Raw genomic sequence first — 20,048 nt, 5'->3', positions numbered from 1 at the left:
GCTGGACTGGGCTGGGCTGGACTGGGCTGGGCTAGGCTAAGTTGTCGTGGGTTGGGCTAAACTGGGCTGGGCTATTTTGGGCTTGGCTGCGTTATGCTGGGTTGGGCTGGGCTGGGCTTGGATGGGCTGGGCTAGGTTGGGCTACGTGGGGCTGGACTGGGGTGGGCTAGAGTGGGCTCGGCTGGGCTGGGTTTAGACTGGGCAGGGCTGGGCTGGCTTGCGCTCTGCTGGGATGGGCTGGGCTGGGCTAGGCTAGGCTGGGTTGGGCTAGACTGGGCTGAGCTGGGCTAGACTGGGCTGAGCTGGGCTGGGCTTGGCTGGGGCAGGGCTAGGCTGGACTATGCTGGGCTGGGCTATGCTAGGGTAGGCTGGGCTAGCATGAGTTATGCTAGGCTGGGCTGGGCTAGGCGACTGTGTATTTAAAACAGATACGGGGTGCTCATGAGGTCTGTTTTGCTGGCTCAAGTGTAAGACAAGGTTAGATTTTTGTGAGTGACAAGAAGGAAGGGAAGAATATGGATGTGTTAATATCTTAGGATGTCAGCAGGCTTCTGAGGAAGGAAATGTACAAAAGGCCATATTTATTCAATTTGTTCAGTCATCTTTTGGTGCTACCTCTTTAACTGGAACAGAAAGAAATGTTCCAATTGGAGTGTGCTGTGAGTATTCATCTGTTCTAGGCTACAAATTCACTGTGAAACATCAGACAGAGGCTCAGTAGTGCTCCTTCCTGTTGTCAGCATTGATGGAGTGGCACCCTGTGAACTATGGTGTTTTGTAGTGCAGATATGGCTGAAGTAATTCACAACTGCGGGAAACTTAAATCTCCCTCCTTTATGTGATGTAACAACAGCCGGGATGGTATCGAGGAAGCACTGAAGGCAATACCTGGGCACGGTGGGGTGCTGCATTCACCTGTAGTGGAAATACTGCAGTAAATTTGCAGCTGTTCTACCAGTGAGAAAGCCAAGACGCAGGAAAAGATGAGGAGTGGTCAGTCAACAGCCCCAGACAGAGTTGTGGCTGGAGACAGTCAGTGATATAAGTAACAATAAATCACTGTATGGGATGTTAGTGGTAGAGCTGGGGAGGTAATCCCATGAACCGCAGCTCTAACTGTCTTGCACCTTTCCACCTATGAGCATCAACCCTTGCTGTCATGCACCTTTGCAACTGCATTAAATAGCTGTATTGAAATAATCATATTTTCCTGCTGACCCAGTGCTCAAGGACTGCCTCACCACTCAAAGGATTATGTTTTCAAGGAAGATGTTTTTCATAGGATGCATTCAGGAAAGCCCTTGGACTCTGTGTAGAAGATAAGGTAAGACAGTTGGAAATAAGAAGTTAGCTTTGTAGTAAAAATAACTGATGTTTGAGGAAAAAAAGATTATCTCTTGGCTATGAATTTTGAAGTTAGGAAACTTTTAAACCAAATGATGCAAGATTCTATTAAATAGAGATTATTAATTTTCTGATGCTGAACCCTGGAAAACATTAAATGTGACTTTCCAAATTTCTGAGGAATTATGAGTTCAGAGGAAACTGATACTTGCTATCTCCCAAGGAAAGATAAAATAGATCTAAAAGTATACAGCACAGAATTTTAGGAAGAACTGGTTCAATATTCATCTTGCTTAAGAGTTGTGACAGATCATTTTGCATTCCTCTCTCAATTTTCCTTCCTGCAAAGTGGAAATAACCATTTCTAAACGTAGTATTTATCTGTATGGAGAAGGTGCAATTACTGCCAATACAGGCTGTGCTATAGTTCACCCTGGAAGTTAGGAATAGCTCTCAGTACAGATCTTCATTTTGCAATTGACCAATATGTATACTTTCAGGGAAGTGGGACTGAAAATATTTGTGAAAAAAAACCCCCACCTTTATTTATCAATCTGTGTGATTTAAAGGATACTGTTAATAAACTATATGCACGACAGCCTTTTCAGGTGATGAAATGCCCAGCTGAAGTGGGGTATATAGCCATAGAAGCCATTTTTTGATGGTATAAACAGCACCATCAATATTTTTTCAAATATAGCGAAAGATGGAAGATGTAGTGATGTTCTTGAAATCGTGGAAATAGCTTTTCTTGCTGCTTGAAGGTTCAGAAAGCTGAGTCTTGTTTCTTCCATCTTCCTATTCCCATGCCTTTGTGGCAGGACCTGGTTGGCTCTTTCAGGTGGTTAACGTTGGTTCAGTGTGCAATTTGAGGGAAAGAGGATGTACCCAGCAGGTCATATCTAGTGCCAGTGTTGTTTTTCCTTTGTTAGGATGGCTGAACGTTTTTACTTTGCCTGTACATCTTGGTAACTGAACTGATCAGTCATTGTATATGCTGCCAGAGCTGCACTGTGGCCATGCAGGAATGCAATGGGGGAGTTTGCCAGCTGTTCGTTTCCCAGGAAAAGCCGTCCTTCCCTGGGGCTCAGACTAAAGGCATTTTGCTTTGTTTGTTTTTTTATTATTATTATTATGGACTTCACCAGCCTGAAAGTGTCAGCTGTGTTTTGTTGTTGCCCAGGGACACCCGTCTGACCATTGCTTCTGAGGTCCAGGAGAATGATTCCTCTGGCCTTCTTGGAGTAATACATGAAAAGAGGCTTCCTTATTGTCACTTTCTTCAGAAGATGCATCAATTCATGCCATCCCTAATCCTTTCGATCCTGCCAATTTTGGTGCTTTGAATTTTCAGTTCAAGTATTGCATAATATTTACCATGAAATAGAGGAGGCGTTCCTTTGAAAAGGGAGTTCATGTATTGGTTTGACACCTGCAAAGGCTTCTGAGAAAGGAGTCCTGCTGAAGTGTGATAGAGCACAGACTGCCTAAAAGTTAGTCTCTAGGCTATATTCAGGCCTTGGGCCACAGCACCATTGCTTTATGTTCTGTTGCAGCCGAAGGCTCTGAGTTGACTTATCCACATCCTGAGCGTTTAGTGCTTTCCCAACTTCCAGCACTTTACAGAGAAACAAGGAGAGAAGGAGGAAAAGAAGAAGGAATGGGTAAGTCAACAGAGGCCAATAAAATAAGCTACTGAATACTGGAAAACGTGTTCAGGGTCTCTTGTACACTGAGCCACCTGAGCGTAGTAATTTTGATCTTCCTAAAGCACATACGGGTAACAAAAGCTGTTCAAAGCTGAATAACTGAAAAAGAGAGGAGAGCCGAGATGTGGGGTGACTGGGGAGTGAAGCTGCCCTGCTGATATGCCAAGGCTCTCCCTTAAGATCTCTTCTGGTCTACATGAAAAGCTGTCTGGGAGCAGCGCTGTGCTCGGTGGTGTGGTGGGGAGCTGGGCAGAGGTCCTGCCCTTCTCACTTGGCATCTGAGAACCTGCAGCTGACCACGGGAATTAATGCCTAAACATTGATGTTACTTGATTTTACTGATATTTTCAGGTGATAACAACTGTAAAAGGATACAGCATTGAACAACAGTCTTTAGTGAATTCTAATCTATACTAGAACATAATTTTGGTGTCAGGACTTTGTGATACAAATTTTTGGAAGAAATTAAAAACTTGATTTCTAATATTTTGGTATTCTGTGATAAATTCACAAGTCCAGTCTATTAGAACCATGTAACTTGAGTTTTTTTGTCATGTTTTATGGTTTGTTGCACACTAATGTGATCTATTTAAGTGTACAATTCAGTAGTAATCTGAAATTACTCTTTGGCTAAACAAGAGGGAATCTTATAAAATGATAAAGAGCTTTGATATGATTATTATTGATTTAGTTGTCCTTGTCACTTTTCTATACTCCTTATGAATAACTTCTCTGTACTTACATAATTTTTGCTCATTCTGCAGGACTGCAGGATTGTTTTGTCGGTGGTAGCCTTACCTTGAAACGCAGATGAAGATCTCATTTAGCTCAAACGCACTGTGGTTTCCTCTACAGCTTCGAAGGAGCACACCTCCGTGCATCCCAGTCTGCTGCCAAAGGGGTGCTAGGCAGCTGTAGGTTCTTATATAAATGTTATGTCTCCTAGGTTATTCTAACGCTATGAACAAACTTGTCATGGTGAATGATGAATTGATTGTGTTTTTAAAATTTCTGTTAATTAACTTGCTGTACTAAAGTTATTTGTTCCACTGAAATACACGGGAATGCGCTAAGTTGGTACTCTTCATTTACTGCTTTTGCCTCATGGTCTATTTTTCAAAAACACGCTATTCAAATTTGCTTTCTAGTGCTAGATGAGAGATCATTAACCCGCCCTCTTGAAAGCAAGTAAAGAAAGGCAGGAGTTCATGAAAGCTGCACCTCTAGATAACATGAAGGAAAAGCTCTTAAAGCACAAACGTGGCATTACTACAGCATGACTGCAGGCGATTGCAGGCTTCATGGAAGATGAAACAATAGACCGATAGCAACTGCTGGAGAACACGGCTTTGTTATGGGTTACCGCCAAGCTGTCGATGGACGTGCAGGTGAGTCTCTGAGCCAAGTGCTCCAGAACTCTCTGTTCTCTGCATTCAGTGGCATCACGTTGTGTCTTCTAGGTGTGAAACTTACCCCTGCAAGAGCCGACGAGGACTCAGGACATGGTGCATTCCCACAGGGCTCAGGACATGGTGCATTCCCACAGGGCTCTCTGGCCGTGCTGGGGAAGATGGATGGTTGTCTTTGGCCAACGAGAAGGTAAATGAGAAGGAGAAGGCCCTGCAGGTGGACAGGCCTATTCCCAACCAACCTGTGGAGGTTTGGGAGCGCAGGGCTGCCGCTGCCGGGCTCCTCCAGCGGTCCCCCCAGCCCGGGGGCTCTGCACCGTGCACCTTCAATAGGGTGCGGGAGGGGCAGCCACTTGTCGAACGGAGGGGCAATGGCCCAGCGGGGCTGCGCCTGAAACCCCGCCGTCGGACGGGCGTGAGAGGGGCGGCAAGCTCTCGGGGCCGGATCGCCCGGGGCCTTCGCCGCGCCTCCCGCAGGCCGGGGCGGGGGGTGCAGCCCGTCTGGCGGGGCGGGCAGAGGCGGCCGGCAGGTGAGGGCCCTGCTCCGGGCGGGGGGCGGCGGTGGGAGGAGCAGCCCACCGCGCGCTCCTGGCGCCACCGCCGGACTCTTTGCCGCGCGGCGGGGGCGGCCGCTCACGCCGCTCTCCCCCCGTATCCCGCGCGCGGCTGCCTGGCGGAGGGAGACGGCGCGTGGCGCCGGTCGCCATGGCAGTGGGCTGCGTGGGCGGAGTGGTCGGGGCCGCAGCGCGGCGGTGAGGGAGCGCGCGAGCGAGCGCGTGCGGGAGGCGGGAGGGAGGGAGCGCGCGCCCCCGGCCCTCCCCCTCCCCCCGCCCTTCGGTGTTTGTGTCAGGCGGCTGCTGGCGGCGGAGCGGCCCCCGCGGCGCCGGCCCGGCCGAGGGGCGCCGACCCAGCTCCGCCGCTGAAGCCGGAGAGCCCCGCGCCTGCCTCTGCCCCTGCTCCCGCGCCCTGCTCCCGCCATGGGCGGCCCGTAGAGGAGCGGGCTCGGCGGCTGGTGCGGTGCCTGCGCGGCGGCGGCGGCGGCCATGGCGGTGGCGGTGGAGACGCGGCCGGAGCTGGTGGGGAAGCGGTTCCTGTGCGTCGGCGGCGGCGGTGAGGAGCCTCCGGAGAGCGGGCGCTGGCGGGCCGGGGTCATCCGCGCCGTTTCGCAGCGGGACTCCCAGAGCCCGGACCTGGCGGTAAGAGCTGCGCGCGTCCCGGGCCGGGGTTGAGGGGGGTGGGCTGCGGCGGGGCCGAGGCGGCGGCGCGGGGCCTGCGGCGGCGGGGGGCCGCGGGCGGGCCCGGCGTGACACAGCCCTTCGCCTGGGGGATGGTGTGGGGGGGTGCGTGTCAGCGCCCCGGGGGCGGCGGGGGCGGCTGGCGGGGAAGCCGGCGCGGTCGGGGGTCGAGGCGCCGTTCGCCTCGGCGTGCGGCGACGAGGACCCAGGCCCCCTCCCAGCCCCTCGCAGCGGAGGCGCGGATGCGGCTCCCGGCCTTGCAGCCCAGGAGAGGGCCAGTACCCGGCCTGGCTACCGAGGGAAAACCGCTCTGCCCCGGGAGCAGCGGAGCCCGGGCCGGAGGTGGATGCGGCTGTGCTGGGGGAGCGCAGGAACCGCCGTGGTGTAGCACCAACTGACCGGCTCTGAGGAACTGGACGCGGTGGCGAAGGCGGTCATTGAAAGAATGTCATTGTTTCCCCTCCTTTTATGTGTGCTGTCACTGTTTTCCTGAGGGGTGTAGGAATGCGCGGAGGAGCTAGGGTACGTTCTGCTGGGCTCAGACGCGCTCTCACTGCGGGGGGACCACGACCAGGATTTCCCTGCGTTAGTGCTCTGAGCGCATCGTCTGTAAAATGGAGTTTTATTGTACTCCCTGGACTTGGTCGTTGTTTTATTTGCGAATTCTGTCGTCCGATAGAATTACGTTACTGCTGCGGTTGTCTCTCCTTCCATGCTTTTGTGTTATTTGCTGCTTCTGAAAGCACATTTAAAAATATCAGGACTATGTAAATGGGTATTACGTAGGCTGAAAAAAAGGGATCACTGAACTGCGCTGGGCAATCCATATTGCTGCTGGGAAGGGGCAGGCATTCACAGCCAAACATGTTTTGGGGTGGAATGTTGCTTTTTTTTTTTTTTTTTTTTTTTTTTAACTCGTCAGACAAACCGTTGCCTGGTTTCAGAGGTTATTGATCGCTTGGTGTGAGAAGTGTGATTCACAAAATTATGAATTCTTGCTTTCATGCGTCTCAGGCTTTAAGCTGTGTTTCAGAAACAGAATGTAAGTGACACTTGAAATGCTACTTTTTTACTATATCATGGGTTGGCTTTTTTCCACTCTCCAGCTATAATTCCAGTACGTGCCATTCATCCCCTTCTTTATGAAATGGCCTGTGTTTTCAACCTTTGGTTATATGTGAGAATCGTCTAGAATGTTGTATTTTTAGAACCTATTTTGGATGTTATTCTTTCAGGGTAGTATTCTCCAGAATCTATATACAATTATGGAAACACTGAGTAACCTTTAAGGAGATATTTACGAACATTTACAAGTGAGAGCCATAATTTGTAAACTCTGGGGGCAGAGCTGACATAAAGAGAGAAAGGGTGCTAAACGAGGCGTTTCAGGGGTTGTATCTGTTATGTTAAAGAGGTAATGTATACTGCCTATTGTAAGTACTCGCGCCTCTTCCTAACTTTAGTATCTGAGTGTTTTTTCTCTTGAGATACTCTTTCATTACAATTCTTGATAATTTAAGGAAGAACTGTCATGTTGTGGCTGGTTTCTGAGGCAGGATGACTAAGGGTATGCCTAACGTGTGTTGTGGTGGAGTGGTGTTTGGCTAGACCCAAATTACCTGAGAAGCAGGATGGGTGCTCCAGCCTACACTTCAGCCTGGGTGCAGTGCAGTGCTAATGTGGCTATGTTCCTTCTGGTGTTCGAGGTAGCTACCCAGCACTGCATTATGCTGTGTAGATACATTCCTGATCACCTGGGAGTGCTGGAAGCCTGGGAGGGTTTTGGAAGTACTGTCTAGGTCTAACGAGTCCCAGACTAGTCCTTAGCTAATGGAACGTCGTTCGCCCTCTAAGTGCAATATGTGCTTTTTGTGTTATGTGTTCTTTGTCTCCAAAGCACAAGCAAGTATAAATCACAAAGGGAGTGAGTAGAGGAAGAAGAGATAAGGTTTCTATTAGCAACAGGTAGTTTCTGTGGGTTAGGCTCTCTCTTTGTGTTTCTAATTAACAGTAACCTCTGGTTGGTATTTGCTAACATGGGTATCCTCTTTCCGTGCCCCTAGTGAAGGACAGGGACATTTTTCTGTTAGCCCTGGTTCCACATGTACTGTCTGAGATGGAGCAAGTGCTGCTCCTATCCTTCCATGGCTTTCATTTTGAGGTGGCCATCCCTATTAATAGCTCCAGACCCCTTCTGCTGCTTGTCAGTAGAGTGAAATTGTAATTCTTGTTGACAGTTTCATTGCTGCCCACTGGGTGCAGCAGAAAAATGTTGGAATTGAGTTTTTGTCAGTTTTGTGTGTTTCTGGTCCCTCTGAGTGGGATGGATGTTGCAGAAATACTGAAGATGCCCTCAGCCGCAGGCAGGGAGGAGGGCAGTAGTGGGCATTTTCACAATGCTTTGCAAAAGACCAGAACTGAGTTGCCTTTTAATCTTGGCTTCGGAAAGAAGTATCATTTACATTACTTTTGTGTCTTCTCTACCTTAACAAGTGTGAACCCTTCCCAGTCAGTTTCAACCATTTTAAGAGCAGGGAGAGATCTGAGAAAAACTGTTTCCCCCCAGTCTGTGAAAGCTGATATCTGAGGGACTGGGAGAGCCCTCCTCCCAAAAAAAACCCATAAGGGCAAGGAAGTCACAGCATTTTGTGTGCTCCTCCTGGAAGGAAAGAGGTGATCTCCAGCTGGCCAGCCAGCATGAACTGAGCTTCAAAACAGCTACAGCGTGTGCTGCCTCTTGCTTAGCACCATGCAGACATCGGTAGGTGATGTGGGATAGAGCTGATGGTACGTGGGTTTAAGGGTACAAGAAAGAGTTGAGCATTAACAAAAGCATGAGAGCAAGCGTGAGCATTTAGATATGGGAATATAGGGACAAATGGAGAGTTTTATGAGGTGAAGGATCTTAGGGAGACATGGGCAAGCTTAGAGGCAACTGACGTAATTAATGTTAAGTGGCCACAGGGCTTGTAGAAGCAAATCTGCAGGAAGCCAAGCTTCATTAGTTCTGCTGTAAACAGAACTACTCATTAAATCAGGAACTCCAGACCTGGAGGCTGGACTAGATGCTCTCCACTGGTGAGCAGACAAAGGAAGACTCCAGTTTTCATATGCTGCTGAGTTAGTTTCTTTATTGTATTTTCATAACTAAATTAATGAATATTTTCAGAGTTGAACTTATTATCCTGCTAAGAAAATGAAGGAAAGAATTTAGTTATCCGGTAGCATCTTCCTGATAGGTCTCTCCTACTCCATGAAAGTCGGTTAAGTTGCTCTTTCCTTATGCTTTTCATGATTGCAGGGTGCCTGATACACAGTCTCTGGGTTTTTTTTTTTTTCCATAAAATGGGTTGGTTTATTTATTTTTTCCAACAAAGAAAGAGAACAGTATCGACATGTCTTTTCTCTCACTATTTTATCCAAACTTTGCCGCCTTCTGCTCTCCTATTAATTTATCGCTAGTGGGGAATATGGTGAAAACAACTGGCCCTGGTTGCAGGTACTGTTGGATTTGTGGAGGATGAATGCTCTTGCCGTTACATGCAGATCTTTCTTCCCGGGATTTGGAATCCCTGGCTCTTTCCTTAGTCATCCTGTAATGTTTACCAATGTTTAAAACGCCTGCTATACAGGTACAATGTGTACCTGCAGTTTATTCCAGTAGCTTTCTTGATGATTTTCTGAGTCACAACTTGATGATTAGACCTCTTGATCTTTCATTCTTGAACATTCCTGTTGCATGAAAAGTGTTTATTTAAAAACAAAAATACAAACAAAAAAACCTTCATGTATCTATTTGTGTGTGTGTATGTGCCTGTGTTTGACTAGTCATTGAGAGAATGTGGCTTTCTGCTTAAGTAACAGTGGGTGCTATAAGAGGAAGCTGGGAACTCTATTTTTCCTTACTGCTAACTGCCTGGAAAAGCCTGTGTGCTGCTCTGATTGCAGTGATAACTTTGGGCAAATAAAGAAACGGCAGGGAGGAAAGAGGTGGAGTCAATGCCATACGATATTCCTGGTCTTTGCTGTCCCGTAAGAATTGCTTTCTGGGCCACAGGTTGCAAAATGTCCATTTAGTTGCTACTGCCAAGTTTTGACGTGGTGCTGGTAGAGGTGTTTGCCTATATTGTGCCTAAAAAGTCATTATTTAGGTGAGTAAATTTTTAAAAATATAAATCAGATTATTAAAGTTGTTTCACTTACAGAGTTCTGTGAATTTTCATTGTCCCGCAGAAGTATATTGAATACAGTCATATATTCTACTGTGTATTTTCTCCACATGAAAGAGAAAATGGAAATAAGCTTTTAAACACATGATGTACAGGCCTTAATAAAAAGTATGGTTAAAAATTGCAGTGATTGATAATTGCGTATTTACTGATGTGTGACTTTTGCTGCCATGATGTCCACGGATTGGAATACAAAATTAGGAATTGAGTACTTTGGTCGTCTTTAATGTATTACGATAGGGAGATGCAACATTTAGTCGTACGTAGGGAAATAAATTATGGCAATAAATTACAGTGGTGGATATCCTTCATAAAAACCTAAATATTAGTGATAGTTTGAAGCAGTTGTTTGATTTTTATTTGTGTTAAAATTAATAAGATATAGTTGGGGAAATAATACATATATAGTTTCGGTAAATTGTCTGTTTTTGTTACCTCATCTTTGGTAATTTGCAAACAAGGAATTGTTAAAAATTCACTGTGTCTGGTAAAACCATTTGAAGAGAACACTGGCAAACTGTGTGTCTCTTAACTGAATTTGCCCTTGCTTAACAGTAAATTGGAAGTTCACAGAACGTGATGGAAAATAATGAGTACTGTAATAATAATAATTGTAAATAATTGCTGATAATTTGAAAATAAAATATTATTTGATCTGCTGAGAGTTTTTCCCTAGAAGATGAAGTTACATTTGCCTTTACTGTGTGTGGAGCTGCCTTTACCCAGTGTTTTTATGACCTGTAATTGTTTTAATCTTCCTGTTTCTGCATTCCCAAACTTTCTAAATGTGGTGTGGCTTTGTCATACAGGCACAGAATTGCACTTCAGTCGGTTATGTTTATTTTCTGGCATAAATGGATTTTTAGTTCAGTGTTTTGCATTGTCTTCTGTTTTCCTTTTACTAAGCTGGTTTATAAGGAGAAACTGAGTGTATGAATTTTTTACATGAATTTGATCTGATCTGTTTAAAATAGATTTTTTTTTTTTCACTCCTTATTTTAGAAGTACATGCTCTGCAGCTTTTACTTGTTAACCCTGAAATAAGCTGGAAGATGCAGAAATATGCTTTAAGCTAGTTGTGCATAGCTTGTTGGTGGTTAGTGCAATTTAAAAATACTACACATTTCTATACCAACATCTGGGCTAAAGATGAAGAGCAAACTGTTGGTGAGGAGCCTGTCGCGTTCTTTACTCCAGCTATTGGAGATGATGCTAAAAACACGCCAAAGTTTATCATGTCACTACTACCTCTGGATCAAGACAAGGAGTGGAGTTGTAGGAGAATTTTGTGTGTGTTTTGAAGTTGGTTTGAAAGGAGTGGGAGAAGCTCAAAATGCCACTGGAATTTAGACTACTTTCAGTTGTTTCTACTGTTCTGTGTCAGTATTGAAGGCAACAAGAGTTTTGTAAGTTTTGGTGCATATCAGCCGGGCAATCTTTTCTTGGCTGAGCAGTAAAAAAACCTTCCTGTTTCCTTTCTGTGTTTCTAATAAGATTGAGCTTGTCATCCTGTGCCTGTGAATGTCACCTCATCTGTCTTCTAGAGTCAGTTCAGTTGGTGTTCAGGAAGGAGTATCTCTTTCATAGTAACTTGACAAAAAGATCAAACACAGGGATGTTCCTATGAAACTGACTGCAAGGATTTGATGCTTTATATTCTGCCCTTCCCTCCTCTTTGCTTTTGTACTAATAGAAACTGGAATATGATGTAGATCAACAAGTAAATAGACTTACACTGATGGATTTTGAGGAACATTTATTTGATTGTCAAGATTGCAAACAGAATTTAAGTGTCCCGAGCAAGGGATTAATCAGTTTATTAATTTGCTGCATAGTTGCAAAGTATGCAGCAGTGAACGAAATAGGGAAGAAGGAAGGTTTGATCCTAAATGTAAATCTTTCAGGAGGTTTTAAGATATATCAGGTATTTTCTTAATCAGAAAAGCATCTGCTATTGCCTTTTATGTGCCAAGCATACAAATAATGTATTAATTCCACAGTTGCATTACATGAAATGTTTCTTGTTCCAGAACTATATGTGACTCTTGGGAGGTGTCTCAAAAAAAACAAGGCATAGACATCTTAGAGTTTTAAGGAATGAGTAGTAATTTTATAGCAAGCCGTTCCTTCTATGCACATGGCAACATCTCAAAACCCACTTGAGAACAGCAGAACTGTTCTTTAATGTCAGATTGAGCAAATTTTAAAAGTGATTCTTCTAAAATTTAGCTAAAAATAAGCTCAGCCTTCTTCGGATCCTACTGTCGGTGAATTGTAGAGATGCTTGGTTCCATCGGTGATCTTGAATTTCTGCTGGGATCAGACTTGACCTTCACTACTGCCTTTCAGAAGGGCTCAGTAAGCTGCTTGTGCTGGAAGAAAGTAAGTATTGGTCAACTGAGAAGTTTACCTGAAGTTGGCAACAAGGTGGTTGTCTTGGAAGAGATACTCTTATTGCCCCCGTTCCTGCTTTGAGGACTGACATTCGGTATTGCTGCAGGGATTATTTCCCTCCTTGCCCTACTAGGTAGGGACTGAGGCCTCTTCTGCTCGTAACCAGCTTGTTCTTTGAAGCTGGTGGAGAATTCTAAGCTAAACTAATGCTGTGTTGCTTCATTACACTGACTCATCTGGAGAGTTATTGTTGTTAGTTGATGTTATTCCCATGTACTACTAACTTGCATGTTACAAGACAGAGTGAGAGCAGGGGAACCAGAAGAACCTTGGGGTGTGTTTTGCTTTCTAGTCATTTTCTTAAAAATATATTCTTTGATTACTTAAATTATTTTACTTTTACTTTAAACATCTGTTACTGCTTTTCAGAATTAAGTCGAATGGAGCAACTTAATCTGCTCATGAGGAAGTTGCCTCTGTGTACATAGAGAAACTGAGTTTGAAGTAATTTGTGTACCATTCAGAGCTTCATGGGCACAAAAGAAACAGGGTAAACATTAAGGCTTTTAGCTTGACCCTCCCATGGCAACATTTTTAGAAGTTTTGGAGACTGTGGTTCCACAGACATTTCTCTTGGTGGCAGTGCTGGCTTAATTTTTTTAACCCTGAGCAGTTTCCTGATCCCTTCACCATATGGCACCTCAAGCAGTTGTACTGAGGCTGAGGAGGTGGTATGAGATCGATCAGAGGCAAATGGCTGAAGGTAGGAGCGGCTTAAGCTGGCATCGCTTCCAGGATAAATATCTCTGCACCACGGCCTGAATTAAGAAGTTGGAAACTAGCTTGAATGTCTTTGAGAGTTGCAGTTACTCACTGTAACTAGTAAATGTGTCCTAACCTGCTCAGCTGTAATGCAGGCATTTTGTACTGCAGATGAATTAATGATATTTATTCAGTCAGTATGAATTTATTCTTTCACTTGAATAAGAACATATGTGTTCAAAGTAACTCGTAACATGGTCATTTGATGCCTGTTGATGCTGTACTTACTTGCAAAGGCAAGTTTTGGAAGTATAGATGCGAAATCAAATGCTTTGAGGGAAACTTAAGCATCTCTATGTTAAAATGCATGCACCTCTGTTGCCTCAGTAACATATTGCTTAAAGTATTTCTGCATAAATATGATGATCTTCTTGAGTGTTCTAACAGCTCTGTAGTTAATGTAGGTGTTGAAACGACTGCAGTTAGGCTTCACTGCCAGTGACTTCCTCAAGTAGACACTCAAGTAGACACTGGAGTTAGTAGTTGAGCTGACTCACCAAGATTCTTCTTTTTTTGGCGAAGGGAGCAGTGCTCTTCAGTAAAACGATGGTTTAAAATCTGGAGTACGATTGCTCTGTGAAAGAGAGCACTTGCGGAGTCACTGCCAGGTGGCCCAAGTCAAGTCTCTTTAGTCCAGTATTTCTGGCGAGGAGTGACTGGAAAGCAGTATTTTGGAGGAGTGTTGACAAAGATGGTTTGTTTTGAAATGGTCCTCCAGTCTGTGTCCTTATTTTTTTGCTCTTCTTGACTTCTCTTCTTTCCTGAAACATACAATGTAAATTTACTACCTTTCAAAAACAAACGTAACAACCCAAAAGCCAATATTGAATGGACAAAGAAACTTGTTTGGATAGTAAGGTGAAATATGTGATCTAAACTGTTCAATTAGTATAGAAAAATCTTGGAGAAGGTGCAATGGGAAATCAGTAGTGAATTGTTAGTCTGCAGTTTGTCATTCATCTGTAGTAGTTCTTGCATCCTAATTTTTCCTGAAGCAAAATGCAAAGACTTCAGTTTCGCAGCCTCGGTCATCATCAAAGGCAGGAGCAAATACACGCAAGCAAGGTTTAGTGTGAGCAGTTTGTAGAGGAGAGATTAATGACTTTTGGGCTATAGACCCACGGTGATCTTTAAAGAATTAGGAGCTAGCGGTGGTTTAGTGCCGACATTACAGTCAGAAATACAGAAGGTGATGTAGTTAAAGACCGAGTGTGAGTTAGGTACTGTGGTCTAAAGAACTGTTATCATGACACTTTGTGATCGTACCTCTAAAATTATGGCACATAGCTGTACTTCCGCAGTGTTTCCTTACGGTGATTTGGAGCTCAGGGACTTCATCCAGCAGAGGTCTTTGGGTTGTGTAGCCCTTGCTGGATTTTTCCTAAATGAATTTGTGGGAAACTTTTTTGAATCCCTGTGAACTTTTCAACATCCTGTGACAAAGAAGGGTCAGGCTTTAACTGTGTGTTAAAGCAAGATTGCTTGCTGTTGTTTCAGACATACTTTGGCTCCAGTGTGAGGTACAAGTCAACAGTCACCCCTTGTTTGCAATTTACATACCTCTCATGATTTTATTAGCTCTCTTGGAGCATATAAATGTGGCAATTTTCCCTTACTGTTTCTTAACCTGAGGGACTCGGAGGTATCTGTTCTGTCAGTCCCTACCAATCCTGTCCAAATAAATATCTGCTTAAGCCAGATTATTCCCAAGAGCATGCAGTTTGTTATCATATCTTGAATGGCTATGTACACTGAGATGCCTGTCTTCACATTGTTTCCTTTCTGCAGGTTTGTCTGGATAGATTTAATTTAATACTGTCAACTTGAGTTTTAATTTTTTTTCCGGAAATAAGTAACATTTGAAATGAATTTTAAATTGTAAAAATTTATTTCTCCGCTGTTGTATATTGATGGCTTTTTGTTTATTTCAGTTATGGTAACCAAATTATCTATTGAAGGTGCATTTTTATTTAGTATACCCAAGTGTTGGTCAGACCTTGGTGGTGATGTATTTAGTAACAGTTAGGCAGTGAGTAAAGCTTTAAAAAAAAGAGCAAGGGGAGTAGTATTGTAATACTTCTGGCTTGCTAACTATTAATCCAGGTGGTCTGTCCTATACATACCTTATCCTTCTGTATGCTGTTATATTTTAAAATTTGTATGTAGGTCAGAACATGACGTGAATATTTTTAGACATTGTCTTGCCCACTTCTTAGTTTGATGGGTAGATTTTCTGTATAATGAAGTACTTAGGTCCTTCTGCATGATTTTTAGGAGATAATAAATTTTTACTCATTGAAAGAAATTTCAATATCTTTGTATAAATGTAAAATATTTTAAGCACTTTGTTACTTTGTACCATATTTTTCCTTTAGAAATTTGTAGTCTAGATTAATCTGTTCCTTTTATTACCTATAGCCTTTTACAAAACTTCAGGTTAGTGAGAGTCAAGCTTAAGACTACATAAAATGTAAAATGAAAAATCTTGTTTGATAAATTATTCATTGACTTACTTTCTAATTCCATCAGATGGTTTCTTTTGAAACAGAATGTATTACTTTCATAAGGCATTGTAAAGATTTTTATGTTTTAAAATGGAAAGACTTGGCTTTCTGTTGACACTTGGAAAAATGGTTTGCTGACACAACTTTTTTTTTTTTTTTTTTTTTTTTTTTTTTAGTTCTGTAATAGTTTCTTGTCCAGGTGAAGTGAGATGTGTATGTACACTTCAGAATATTCTTTTCCTCTGTCAATTTTTTTTGACATTGCATGGATTTTCTGTTATCTAATTTTGATTATTTAAAACAATATTTTTAGCTTTCAGGTACATTTGAGCATGGCTCACGTTTCAATAACTTGGTAAAGTTGGCTCACGGACTGTTTTCAAATGTGGTAAACAATAGAGATTAAGTCTTAAGTTTGCCCATGTGTTACTTTTCTGCTAAAATAATAAGCGTTAAAGAGCTAAGTAATGACAGAACTTAATAGGGCTCTTCAGTTGATACCTTTGAAATGGATGAAGTCGGTATCTCCAGAGGGATCTTAGGTTTGTTTGCTGAGGTAAAAGGATTGCATTCAATATCCTTCAATGTTTTTTTTCTAAGATGTGTTTTGTGTCATGGTAGTCTACCCATTTCTAGGTACTTGGAACTTCACTAGTGTTTCTGTTCAGGAGTGTTTACTGGTATATTTGAAATAGTTTAGTGCTTCAATGGAAATGAGCAATTAGTTCTGTGTCTCTGTTTTTCCTTCCTTTCTTACAGAAGTCTGGTTTTGATCTAGAGTTTAGCATGCCTAAGCTTTAAGAAATGTGTCTTCGGTTGAGAAGAGGACAATGTAAGGATGTGTAGAATGGCCCTTAGGGATATTAGGACTGACTTGGCCAGTATTTGGTGGGGAGGAAGAATGGAATAGTGCATACTTTAATTTGTTGGGTGGGTTTTTTTTGTGGGTTTTTTTTTGTGGGTTTTTTTTTTTTTTTCAACCCAGAAAACCTTTTGGTTGATTCTTGAGCTTTTTGTGATCAGTGCTTCTCATGGAACTGTATGGGTCAGTCAGCAGAGGAGGCAAGGAAAGAAGAGAGGACCATAGTGATTTAGAGGTAGAAACCTATGCACAGTTTGATATAAACTGACAAAAGGAAAGCTCTTTCTGTCTGCACAAAAGCCAGCATCCCTTTCTGTGAGGCTTCTGGCTACTGAAGCAGTGGATCTGTTCTCTAACACAAGGAAATATTAAGAAATTTGTGAAGAAAAAAATGGTTAAGTTGAACACCTGAATTGACAGTTCACTCAAAGCTAATGGTTCCATAAACTCAGAAAAACAAAATCTCAAAAAGCATTGATTATTTTAAGTCAGAAAGCAGAGGTGAAGCTGGTATTGCTGTTCCACTAATCATAGCTTGGGCCGTGTGCAATTCTTGTTACTAAGGCTGTCAGTTTGGCATTTCTCAGGGCAGTTGTAGAACTGAGCTTTTTTGCGGTTCTTCCTAATTGCTTTGTTTCCTTCCCTTCCCAGGACTTAGGGGCATCTACTTGTTACTTGTCAGATTTTCACGGTAAGGGAGACTCATTTGTAAAGTAGCAGGCATGTGCTGCTCTTCCATTGGACTGCACATACAGAACAGAGAGCGTGAACTCAAACCTTACTTTATAGCAAGGTAGCTGGGGTAGATAACTGCAGACTGACAGTCTAAGTACTGTGGAGAGTAACACAGCAGTGTAATTCTGGGAATTGGGAAGTTAGGTCTTACAAACTGCTTCCTTAATACGTATTGTGGTGGAGGGAGATGTTGCCTGATACTGTGGTAGGTTTGGACTACCTGTAGGTCACAGAAGAGTGGTTCTGAGTGTGTCTGAGCTAATGCAGTCAAATTGTCTAAGAATATCTGCTGCTTGGTTGGCTGCCCTTTCAGCAGATTTTTAACTAAGGCTGCTGTTGAATTCTGTTATGAGAGCTCAAACAGGCAGGTAGCCTTGATGGGTATTAATTTATCAGATGTCTAGTAAAGTGCAAACTCAGACTGCAGCTTTATCCACCCTCAGGCTATTCAGACTCTCTCTACAGTGTGATCTTATTGTCTGACCAGTGGAGCTACAGAATTAACCTTTTCCTTCGCTGTGAAAGGGTTGTTTTTTTTTCCTTTGGGGCTTAGAAGACAATGGTGTCTAATATGTGAATGTGGCAGGAAAACTACTTATAATTAATACCAGGTACTTTCTTCACTGCATCACTTGGCTTTGCCTACATCCTGTACCTTTCTTTTTTGGGCCTGTCAGCTGGGCAGTGGGAGCACAAGGTTTGGAACTGCAAATGTGCTGATTAGGCAAGCAGCTGGCTCACCGTCAGTTAAGTGTATGGATTTGTTTTGCAAGCCTCTTGTAAGACCTTCATGGGTGGACAGAAACTTTGAGATCTTAGGAAGTTTGGCAGTAGCATAAAGTTAAGAGGGAATCCTGACTGGAAAACATGCTTGAAAAAATACAAAAAAAAAAAAAAAAAACAACCCAAAAAAGCACAACCCTTAGAGACAGTCGTAGAAAGTAATTAAAAAAAAAAAGATATTGTCTACTAGTATTGACATTTATGGTGATAAAAAAATAGAGGTATTTCATAAGAAAATGAATATATCCACTACAGAACTTGAAAATTGCTGTTGTAGTACTTGGACTGTGGAGTACAGAGGACTTCACCTCTGCTATGTTTTGCTGGTATTGTTGGTTGGGAGAAGAGAGCTAGAGTTGTGGGTTCTATGGTGTACAGCACTTGTAGTGGTGAAGGCTGTTAGGGTGAGTGGTAATGATGGACTGAGGGTAGTAGATGCTGTAAATTGTGCTTTGAAGTATTTTTCTGTTTCTGTATTGGTAGCTTGTTTGTAGTCCTTTTAACTGTTTCACAAGACTTTACTAAAATTATTTAAAATGAAAATACTTGCTCAGATATTCTAATGAAAGATTTTACTAACAATCTGGAAGAAAATGAAATCCTGTTTCAGCAGAGTCATGCCAAATGGGTTAACAGTTTGAAGGGTGGTTAGCCCGTGACATTGGGTCAGACTTGCAGTGGTTTATAACTTAAAGTTGGTGTGCTTTATGGGAAATGCACAACTAGGGAGGAAAAGAGACAACAAAAATTTTTCTACGGATTGTAATATATAAAAATAAATTACAAAGAAATCTTTGAACATTTTCACAGAGCAGTTAATATCATGGGCATTCCAATTAAAAGGCATTGTGGAGGTGCTGTGAAATGAATGCTGTAAAATAACATCCCTATGCCCCTCACTGTGTTCTGTGTTTTTTCCTACCTTCTAATGTTAGACATAACAAATAACCAAGGTAGCCAGTATGAGAAGATTGGCAGTCGTAAGTGTTATGCAGGGAGAAGATGGCTTACTGTCATGTAAGTATAGACAGGAGAAGATAAGACTTTTCTTTCTGAATGCGTGAGTTAAAATTATTGACACTGCTTTTAATCTTTTCTCATCCTGTGCAAAACTCTCCATCTGATGTTGTCTTAGTCGTGTTTAGCATTTCCTGTTCCCTACTTACCCCACTGATGAGCTGTGTTTTAATTTCTCCATACATCATAGAATCATAGCATGATTTGGGTTGGAAGGGACCTTTAAAGGCCATGCAGTCCAAACCCACCTTGCAAGGAGCAGGGACATCTCCAACCAGATCAGGTTGCTCAGAGCCCAGTCCAACCTGGCCTTGAATGTTTCCAAGGATGGGGCATCCAACACCTCTCTGAGCAACTTGTTCCAGTGTTCCACCACTCTCGGTGTAAAAAATGCCTGCCTTGTGTCCAGTCTGAATCTACCTCCCTCTAGTTTAAACCCATTACTCCTTGTCCTATTGCTACAGGTCTTGCTAAAGAGTTTCCCCCCGTCTTTCCTGTAGCCCCCTTTAGGTACTGGAAGGCCACTATAAGGTCCCCCTGGAGCCTTCTCTTCTCTGGACTGAACAGCCCCAGGTCTCTCAGCCTGTCCTCATAGGAGATCACATCTTTTATTGCATCTTTCTGTGGTCAGAGTACTTCAGGCTTCTCATAAACATCTTGTCCTGTCCTCACAGCTGGAAGACTTCCAGTAAACCTCCCTTGTCTCAGGCAATAAGATATTGTCCCTAACTAATAACTTCCGCTTTAAATGTGAAGCTCAAACTACTGAATCTTAAAAAAGACATCAAGGCTACTTCTGTTAGCAGCAGGTGGTTACACTGGTCTGTTTGCTGTTTGGTTCTTAAGGTGATAAATGGAGCAAAGATTTAGTAGTGGTGTGTTTTTGCTGAAGGTGATCTGAAAGATTGTGAGGGTTAACTTTAGGAATGAGTTTGTCTGTAAGTGATTCTGTTTGTCTGAAGGTAAGACTGGGATGTTCTCGGGTAAATAGACTGTGAATTGCAT

At 43.1% G+C, this 20,048-nt stretch overlaps 1 protein-coding gene across 2 annotated transcripts in view; it reads left to right on the top strand.

Annotated features, from left to right (window-relative positions):
* Positions 1–5,505: 5,505 nt before the first annotated feature.
* JMJD1C (jumonji domain containing 1C) overlaps positions 5,506–20,048 on the top strand; it is a 167,366-nt gene continuing 152,823 nt past the window's right edge. For both annotated transcript variants that reach the window (XM_086752792.1, XM_086752787.1), the window contains exon 1: positions 5,506–5,658. In XM_086752792.1, the coding sequence (XP_086608918.1) occupies positions 5,506–5,658 (153 nt within the window). The remainder of the gene's footprint in view (positions 5,659–20,048) is intronic.

This window comes from Chlamydotis macqueenii, chromosome 7 (assembly GCF_036417535.1).
Source record: "Chlamydotis macqueenii isolate bChlMac1 chromosome 7, bChlMac1.mat, whole genome shotgun sequence".
In the NCBI taxonomy this organism is placed as follows: Eukaryota; Metazoa; Chordata; class Aves; order Otidiformes; family Otididae; genus Chlamydotis; species Chlamydotis macqueenii.
Note: the sequence above shows the minus strand (reverse complement) of the source record. Positions and strands in the feature narration are given on the sequence as shown.